Source organism: Cygnus olor, chromosome 18 (genome assembly GCF_009769625.2).
Source record: "Cygnus olor isolate bCygOlo1 chromosome 18, bCygOlo1.pri.v2, whole genome shotgun sequence".
Classification (NCBI taxonomy): Eukaryota; Metazoa; Chordata; class Aves; order Anseriformes; family Anatidae; genus Cygnus; species Cygnus olor.
Genome location: NC_049186.1, coordinates 10,267,275 through 10,276,967, shown reverse-complemented (window position 1 = coordinate 10,276,967; position 9,693 = coordinate 10,267,275). Strand labels below are relative to the sequence as shown.

General features: G+C 62.6%; 1 protein-coding gene across 1 annotated transcript in view; it reads right to left on the bottom strand.

Moving 5' to 3' along the window:
* Window positions 1–580: 580 nt before the first annotated feature.
* ARSG (arylsulfatase G) overlaps window positions 581–9,693 on the bottom strand; it is a 44,620-nt gene continuing 35,507 nt past the window's right edge. The window contains 4 exon segments of the mRNA XM_040530632.1: window positions 581–1,263; window positions 1,592–1,682; window positions 4,706–4,826; window positions 8,763–8,871. Coding sequence (XP_040386566.1) covers window positions 935–1,263; window positions 1,592–1,682; window positions 4,706–4,826; window positions 8,763–8,871 — 650 coding nt within the window. The 3' untranslated portion in view covers window positions 581–934.

The following is a 9,693-nucleotide window of genomic DNA, read 5'->3' as shown; positions in this document are numbered from 1 at the left end:
TTTCTCTGCCTGGAGCCCTGCTCTGCTCAGAGCCTTTGGGGCAGGTTCCGCTCTGTGCCCTCCCTAAAGAATGCCGTTACACCACTGGGCCTTCAGAACAGAGTTGACGGGGAGCGGTTACCCCGGTTCTGCATTTTTCCAACAGCCTGTTTCCAAAAAGCCCTTCATAACACCAGGACTTGGATACCTGTCCCAGAAGAACCTCTGAGGCAATGCACAGCAGCTGCAGGACGAGCCAAGCACCCTTCCTAGCAGGATGTCAGGGACGTGCAGGGCAGCTGTCACCGAGAGCACAGGACCCTCTCTTTTACAGCTGTGTCTTTACCATAACCTGTTAATAAATTTCACGTGGCAGCAGCCGGAGAGGCAGGTGCTCCATTTCCCAGAGCACTTCGTGCCAGCATGGCAAAGGCAGGGAATATTCTCTGCAGCCGCAGACTTCCAGGGTCTCAACACCAGCACAGAGGCTGAGGGCTCCTTCCTCCCCTGCCTTGCGCTCCCACGGGCCCAGGGGTTAATTTTCTGTAGTGGAAAGCCAAGAGAATTTCCCAGCAGAATTATCTCCAAAATTCAGCTCACACAGATGGCAGTTTTAATGAAAAAATATTACGTTTTCTCATCCGAAGGGCCCCACCAAAAGCCTTTTTGTGCGCAGAGCCACCAGGTACTGCAGTGACCTGCTCCTCCAGCCACAGGGGAATCCTGCAGCCGGGGGGACAGTCCTGCTCTGTGCAGAGCTGCACCCAAGGGGACCCCTCCGCCTGCTCCCCCAGACCCGCGACTAACTCACCCACACTGCTGCACGGCACGGAGCAAAGCGAGCCGCAGCCTCCGTCCCTGCCCTCTGGCCAACCGCAAGCCTGGAGCCAGTAGGAACAACAGTCAAATTCACAAAACCAGAATCGGAAAAGGAGCAGCTCGGGCAATTATTTGCTTAAAGACAAAGCCGCGTTGCTCTTCTCTCGGTGCTGTGGTCCAGCGAGGCTGCGGGAGGTGCTTGGCATCGGCAAGCCACGTGCTGCGCGTTGCAGCACGGCCTCGCTGCTGGATCTCGGGAGTAATCTGCAACCGAGACGTTGTCTGTTGCAATATCCTCCAGAGCCTGCGCGTAAGCCCGGCTGATTGCAGGTAGCACTGCCTGGTACTCTGCGGATGCCACATCCAGAGGCTCCTGTTCCTGGATATCACGATCCAGATTGAAAATGAGGGGTGGCTGGTGACGCTCTTCTGGCCCAACGCTTCCGTCGCAAGCCTTCGCCCCTCCTAGGGAGGAAGGAGAAACCCACGGGAGTCCCAGGCTGCTCACCCCTGCCCAGGCACCACCTCTGGGCTCCTCACCAGTCCGTGATGGCCCCTTCCCACCACGGCCCAGCTCTGCGAGCCCAGGTCCCAGCGCCAGGCTGCGAGTGCTTCTGGAGCCAACCCCGCACTGCACAGCCCATCGCGCACACAGCTGGGCACCCACACACTCCTTGCTGGGCTTGCTCCTGCCTCTATTAATCTGGTTTGGTTTTTACCCGTACCTGCAGGGAACCAGGAATCTCAGAAGGTTTTTTTCCTGACCGTACGATCCCTACCACAGCCACCCTACCTGTGGTGTAGAACGCCTTGTACTGAGCCAGCCGCAGCGCCTCGATCTCTCCGTCCTTCCCAGCTGCCCCACTGTTGGGGTGAAGCAGAATCTGAAGGAAGAACAGAAAAAGCCCATTGCAGAGAAAAATCTGCTCTGTTCTATACCTGCTCCCTCCCAGCGTGAGACCATGTACCAGCCGTGCACACATTTAGGGACACCGCTCAGCCCAGCAGCCTCAGCAGCAGCTCAGCAGAAGGGAACTGGGAAGCGCCAGCATCTCGCTTGTGCCTCGTGTTCCTCCGAGGTCACCTCCCCGGTGGCAGGAACATCTCAGGGATCGGAACCGATGGCCAGCGGCTAGGCCACGACCTCGGGCTGAGCTCAGCTCCAGCAAAGCAGGGGCTGTGCTCGGAGGTGAGGTGCCGGAGCACCGTGCCCACTGCATCTCCGGCTGACCCATGCCGTAGGGGGAGCGCTCCCTGCCCTGACAGCAGCAGGGAGCCGGGGTGAGGAGAAGGGAATTGGGAAGGGCGGGTCGAGTCTCTGCAGCTCGGTATTTAGGACACTTGATCCGCGCAGGACGCCTGCCTTGGCACTGGGGAGGGAGAAGACAAGTGAGCTGGATGGTTCGGCGGTCTCTGTCAGATAATATCTGCTGCAGAGCCAATGGCTCCGCTGAGTGATGAGTCACCAGAGGTTTCCTCCCTGGGAATTGCGTTTAAAAGTGATTCAAGAAATTTCCACTGTGCTAAAAACTAGAAACATCTGCTGAAGTTGTAGGCAGCTGCGGTGCCAAGTTTAGTAACAGTGTTCGCAGCTGATCAGTGCTGTAATGACTTAGCAGGTGTCCGGCACGGGAGCCCTGCCCCGGGCACCGCCGCGGGCTCTGCCTGCCCTGGGAGCCTCGTGGCCGCCGCTCATCGCTCCCCCGAAACACCGGGATCCGGGGGGACCTCCAGATGCTCCCGGCTTCCTCTGTTGCCTTCAATTGCACGATTTAAAAAAAAAAAAATCACCATCTGGAATTTGGTTTAAAAAACGTATTTTACGGAAAAAAAAATGAAAACCTGCATGTGGGAGGCTCGGGTGTGAGCTGGAAGAGGTCACACAGCGTGAGCGTGCTGCAAGGAGAAAATGCGTGCTGTAGGTTATGCGGGCACCCCTCAGCCGGAATAAAGTAGCTGCAAAGCAGCAATCAGTAATTATTTAAGGGCCCACGAAGCCAAAACACCAGGAATTCAACCAGTTTGTCTGCTTCCAGCCTTAGAGCTCGGCTTTGCCTGCACCCTTTAACCCGAGCAGCACGGCTCGGATGCTGCTGCCTGGCTGCAGAGGCACTGAAACAACCACGGGCTCGTTCCTGAACGCGCCTCATAAACCCCACGCTAAGAAAATCCATTCTAATTCACCGCACAAGCGAGGAGCTTGTTTCGACTGAGCCCTTTCAAGAAACGTTCCCAGGTCCGCAACCCGTGACTTTGTTATTAAAGAACAAAAAATGAAAAGAACAAAAAAAAAAAGAACAAAAACCCTTCTCCTCAGCAAACCCTCCATCTGAACTCCCAGCTCCGGGCTGTTTTCGTAAGCCAGCGAGTGCGTGGGGAGGAGGAGCACACCCCTCTGACATTAAGCTCATGGAAAGAGCTTATTTGTCAGCCGCTCGTACCCTTGATACGTTTCGTAGGATGTGTTTATTTTTACTGTAAATAGCCTTTGCTCAAAACAGGACCTTGGCCCCGGCCCAGCACCGTCACAGGTTGTGAGCGCGGGCCGGGACGCGAGCAAGGTTACGGGGCCGCGGGGAGCCGCAGCCTCGCGCCAGCCCCAAGGAGAAAACCAGCTGTCAGCGGCGTGCGTCCGTCAAGCGGCGGGGCGAGAAAAGGAACTGCTTCGGCAGGATTTGTGTCAAGGAAAACCCGGCGACATCAAAGGTGGCTTTGCCATCAGCCGCTCGCTGACGAAAGGCGCCGCGCGCCCGCTGCCGAGCGGGGAGGGAGCGGGGACAAGCGCGGCGGGCGGAGCGCGGGGCGATGCTCGCCCTGCCGAAGGCCACCCTGTCACACACGGCGTGGGGCTGGCGGTCCCCAGGGATGTTGGGACGGGTGGGGACAAGCCAACAGTGACCTCCGGGGACACGGCACCCGGGGCCGGCAGGTCCCAGCCCCGGGGGCTGATTCGCCGCTGCTCGCACCCCACGGCAGCACAAGCTCCCCCAAAAAGCAGGGGGGTGGCAGTGGCTGGGGACTCAGCCCCAGTTTTGGGAGGTGACTCCTCATCCCAAAGCATACAGGAAGGAACACAAGCCCTCTCCAGCCCCACACCACGTGCTGATGCCAAGGCTGCCAAGCACCAGTCCCGCTCTCCAGCACCACGAGCACGCAAGAAGAGGGTTAATCCCGAAGAGCAGCTCGAGCGCAGGCTGGCCGTGTCCCATCCTCTTCCCCAGTTTATCTCACGGTTCAGTAGAGGGTTCCATAAATACGAACTAAATACCAAAACCCTGATGGACACAGAAAGCAGATCCAGGATCCCTGCTGGGAGCTGGCTTGCAGCGCTCGCAGGAGGGCGGACTTGAAAAGCAAAATCAGGCTTTATCTGTGGGACTGCTTTTAAAGCTGCTTTTTTTTTTTTTTTTGGTTCAGCAAAGATCTTGTGAAACTCTGAGAAAAAACGCACCGCCATACTCCTTGTTCTCCTAGCTGCGTTTTTCATGCTTAGAGGAGCTGTCAACAGCTCCTATTGTTGCATAGGTGGAGAGCTGCAGGACACGGGGCTGGCTGCCCCACTCGAACATCAATAACGGGCACGTTTCCGAGCCAAGGAGCTCGGAGAAGAAGCGCTTAATTATGTCTCTATCTGTCAAGATAAATAAAGCAGATACAACTAGGTCTGAGCCCTGGGGATCTTTTGTTTCCCACGCCTGTGCACCTCCTGTGACCAGGAAGGAGCAGAATCACGCTGGGCTCGGCGGGGCCGCCGGAGGTGCGGGCACGCAGCCAGCAGGGCCGGTGCTCCCACGGGGCTGCGTGCTCCGGCCCCGAGCCCTTCCGATCCCATCCCCTCTGCCCACCTCACCTTCAGCTCAGAGGCAGCTCGGGAGGGGGACGTCCCCAGAAAGGGGCTCTGCCTTACCTTGTGCCCCACGTCCGACTGCCCAAAGAGAACCGGGGACACGTCCAAGCCGTCAAAACGCCGGTTTGGGGGAAGCGTCGCTCCAGCCAGGGCCACCAGCGTGGGGAAGATGTCCAGGGTGCTGGGGAAAGAGGCAGGTTTCAGCCGAGCATGGAGCTGAGCCCCCCAGGCACCCTGCAGCCCCTTGTCTGGGGGGGTCCCTGCCTGCTTCCCAACAGCTGAGCCCTGCAGAAAAGGCTACAAAGGGATCCGGGAGGTGACCCAGCCGCGGCGAGCCCTCGCTGCGAGCACCTTGGGCACGGTGCAGGGGGGTCCCCGAGCGCTGCCACTGCTGCACCTGCAGGTCCTGGGGCGCAGGGCACAGGCACAGTGGGCATGGGGCAGCCCCCACCCCGCTGTCCCCCCGACCACAGCGTGGCCGGGCACGCGGGGAAGGCACCGGCTCACCCGCGGCAGAAAGTGCAAGCACAGGGACTTTCTGCGCCAATCCCAGCGCCTCCCGCGGCCCCAGGAAAATGTGGTCTCGCTTTTGCATCGCGCAGCACGAGCCATCGCAGCCAGAATGGAAAATGAGAGCGGTGCTATTTTGTGCGCTTCTACCAAAACGCCTGTCAGCATTTCCACCAGAATCCTCTCTTTTCAGGGGCCTCAGCCACGGGAGGAGCGCTCGGGGCTGGGTCCCGCTTGCTCCCCGTGCGCAGGGCGCGGGTGACCCGGTGTCCTGCCACCTCTGGCGGGCTCCTCGGGGACACGGAGGCCGAGAGCCTCCGCGTCGGTGCCTGCCGCCTGCTAGTTGTGGCCTGGGGCCAGAGCTCGGAGGCAGCAATTCCCCATGCTCACTCGCCCGGAGGCTCGGGAAGGGCCAGGGGTCGAGCGAAGTCGTGCCCCGCTGCATGGCACAAGTGTCACGTCCCTCCCTCTCGGACAAGTGACATCGCAGCACTGCCCAACCCCAGCAGGTGGCTCGGATGGGGGGGGGGGGCGGGTGCTGGCACCCTGCACCCTGCCAGAAGCACCGGGACCTCAGCACCCCCCTGGTTCCGGCACCCCAGGGTGCAGCAGCGGCCGCGCTGCGGGACCGGGGCCCCTTGCTGCTGCCCGGTTGCGTGAGCAGAGAGAGAAAACAGCCCGGGACTTTAGGGCCCCTGTTTCTCCCGTTCAATGAGTTTTAATTTAGCTGCTAAGAGACCGAGAGGACAAATAAGAACAAACAATGCTGAGGAGAGCTGAAAGGCAGCCCCGGCTACGCGGCTCTCATGGAGACAGCCCGAGCGGCCGGGAGGCGCCGAAAACCTCGGGCTCCCCGCTGGGAGCTGGGCGCATCCCTGCAGGAGCCGCTGAGCTCCGCGTGGGGCTGCCCCACGGCGCTGCCCGGGGCACGTCCCGCAGGATCCGGCCCCGGCACTGTGCACCCGCACCCGTCCCGAGCACGGGTACCCCAAAACAGCAGCTGGGCACCCCGGGAAACCATCACAGCAAAGCGGACAGGGCAAAGCTGGGGTGGTGTGAGACAGGTCCGAGGCTCCACGCAACAAACTGAGAAGAAGCAACGCGTTTTCAGCTGCTCAGAGGCTCTTAGCAAGGGCTCCGCTCCGAGGGGTGCACAGGTAGGGGACAACCACCTAAAAATCAGCCCTGAAAGCCCCAGGTCGAGATCAGGGTCCCGCACCTGCAGCAGCCCCAGCCCTGCCGGCCCCGGGGCGCTGCGCTTTCCTCCTTCGCCACCCCGCTGACCTATTTCTTCAGCACCCCGCTTGGGCACGGCAGGAAGCTCCGGCAATTAAACGTAATTAAGAAGAGCCGACGAGGCAGCTCCGTGCAGGGCGCGCCGAGCGGCTGCAGGTCCGTGCAGGCACGGGGCAGGGCGCAGCGGGGCAGCACCCCCCGCCCCCGGGCACGCTCACCCCGCTCACCCCACACAGGGCAGGTAACGAAGGGCAGGTAACGAAGCGAGGCCATGCCCGGCCTGGCCACGCAGCCCTGGGGGGAAGGAGCTCAAGGAGGGCACGGATGGAGACCCCTGGGGACCCCCGTCCTGCTGCCCCAGGGAGGGCAGCACAGACACAGGCAGGGCGCAGACGCGGCTGGGGGATTTTCCTCCCGCTGCCAGCGTTTTCATGACCTCGGGCAGAAGGACGCCCCAGCAGGCAGGTAACGCCTGCCCTTGCCCAGCCCGTGCCCTTCCCAGCAGAGGTTTCCCAGCCCCACTGCACGCCTTTAATGCTCTCTGCAGCTCCCAGCTCTCCCCTTCAGGGAGGAGAAGCTTTCCACCGCGTTATTTGGGCAGCAAGAAGCTGACCCAGCACGCACGTCCAGCCAACCCGTGCCCGGTGACACAGCACCACCACCACCTCACCCCACTGCTGCTCGGGGACGTCAGCTCCTCTCCCTTCAAACTGCAATCCCAAAGAGGGCTGAGAAAGCCCCCAGCTGTGCTGGAGACCTTCAGGAACCGGGTCTGTACGGCTTGGGTGGGACGGGGAGGACACCGATGAAACAACCTGCTTGACTCAGGAGCATTTAGGGTGGGAAACCCACCCCGTCCACGTCCTCGGGACAACTCCCCGGCCAGCACCGGGGGCTGGGCGTCCCCGAGGACCCCCACGCACCAGGGACCGCACGGCCCCAGGCTGCTGCTGGCGGCGCTCCTGGGCCGGGGCCGGTGCCAGCAGCGGCCTCAGCGCCCGGCTGGCAGCTTCCTGCCTTTTGTTGCTCTGTGTCGCACGCCTGAACTTTACGAAACCTCCTCGGGGTTTGTTGACTTTGAATTTCCGCGTCTGAGGCAGGCAGGCTCCCCCGTAGGCATCTCTGAATAAGCAAAGGCGTGCAGCTGGGCCGGCAGCTTTCGAAAGGCCGGGCTGTGTTTCCCGGAGGAGCCCCGAGGTGGGACCGGGCCCAGCTGCAGGGACGTCAGCGCCGAGGTGACCGGCGGCCGCCCGGCACGGGGAGCGCACGCGGCTGGAAACCACCCGGCCCCGCAGCCAGGGCGCTTGGCAGGGCGGCCCCCGGGTCACAGCGGCCCGGGGATCGCAGCTTTGTCTTCGAAGTAACAAAAAAAAAAAAAGGAAAACGAGGAAACTCCTGGGGAGCTGCACAGCCCCCCCCCGTGAGTGCCCGGCACGCAGCGCGGCCGCGCTGCTGGCAGCGTTCTGCCTTTACAGCTGCCCGACCTGCTGGGCTGGAAATGCAGGAGATAAGGCCGCGGGAGATAACCGGGACCCCGGGGCTGCTGCGGTGCAGGGTGCACGGGGAGAGCGGGCTGGAGAGGGGACAGGGAACAGCGGGTCCCACGCAGGGGAAGGATTTGCAAGTGAAACCCCAGGGGTGCCTGGCACCACGCGCCTTGCACCCTCAGCAAGACATCAGTGCTCCAGTGCATGCCCTGAACCTTCCCCCCTCGCAAAAATCCAGCTCCCAGGGCTCTGGGTTTGCTGCGAGGGGAGCTGCGGGAGCTGCAAGGAGGGCTGCACGGAGGGGCCCCCCATGCCACCTCCGCAGTGCCGCCGTCCCCGGGTGCCGCAGCCCCAGCCCTTCCCCGCGGCTCTCACCCCAGCAGCGGCAGCCGGGACAACCTCGGGGCCCGGCCGCATCCTGCGCTGAGCACAAGCGCCATCCCTCCGGCCGGCCCTCCCCGCAACCGCGCCCTCCTCCACAGAAAGCCATTTCGCAAACCACAAAGCCGAAGCCTGCTTCTCGGTGGGGAGAGGGAACATCGGCATCTATTAATTATCGGGAGGCGCTCGGCCACCGCGGGGAAGAGGCACGCCGAGCCCTGCAGCTGCTAGCGCGGAGCCACCGGCCCCACAAAAAGGGCGTTCCGAGCGTTGGGAGTCTTTTGGGGCAGGACAGAAGCGCAGCACCGCAGCGCAGGTGACGCCCAAGCGGGGCACCGCTGCTGCTGCCGCCGCCATCCCAGCAACCCCCTTGGGGTTGGAGGTGTCACCCGCGGGGGGACAGCGTGCCCTCGCAGAGCTGGCAGGAGCACGCCGTCCCCGGATGGGCTGCGGGAAGCGGGGTGCAGGCAGAGGCCACCCCAAAAGCCAGAGCCAGCCCCTACCTCAGCACGGCGCGGCTGCTCCGCGCGGCGGGGACGCGGCCGGGCCAATACGCCAGCGCCGGGACGCGGTGCCCTCCTTCCCACGTCGTCTGCTTGGCCGGGCTCCCACCTGCAAGAGAAAGCGGCCGCGCTCAGCACCCCGCCGTGCGGGGGCTTTGCAGCAGCGGGAAGCCCCCGAGCCCAGAGCTGCCCTTGGAAAGGGACTGCCCGGGCTGTTAGATGACCCTAACGGGGGAAGGTTTCGCTGGATTTTGGAGCTGGGTCAGGGGAGGGAGAAGAATTTTGCGGGAGTTTTTACAAGAAACGAGGAGAGAGGGGAAAGGGGGCTCGGTTTGGCACTGCCTTTTGTTTCTCGTCTGCTCCAGCGAGTGATGAGAGAGGCAGCCGGGAGCTGAGCACGAACATCCACGGAGCTGAGCACGAACATCCACCCTCTGGGCAGGAGACGCAGGAATTTCGCCCAGGGGCTCCCTCCCGGTGCAGAGGGTGCGGGGCTGCGAGCGGCACCGAGCGCACAGCGCCCTCGGGCAGATAAAGCGCCGCCAGCTGCCCCCGGCTTCATTAAAAATCCGTTCCTGCTGGTAACAGCACAGCTCCCTCCCGCCGCCGCTCGTCCCCTGCCACGGCCCAGAGGCCCCGCTCTGCCCGGGGTTTGGGAAATGGGGAAGTCGCCCAGCTCCTGCCTGCACCGAGGTGCTGAGCACCCAGATGGGGGCTGCGGGTGGAAATGGGGGGCTGACCAACAAAGTGGGGGTGCTGAGCAGTGCCACAGAGCTGCCGCCTCTGCTGCGGCGCAAAGGGCCCCAAGCAGCCGGGGGGAAGGGACTGGGAATGGGGCAGAGGGAAACTCCCGGCCCCATTCACGGCACCAACTTCCCAAGCCCTTTGTCTGCCCGGCTTTCAGCGTGCACATGGCAACGGCTCGCACCCG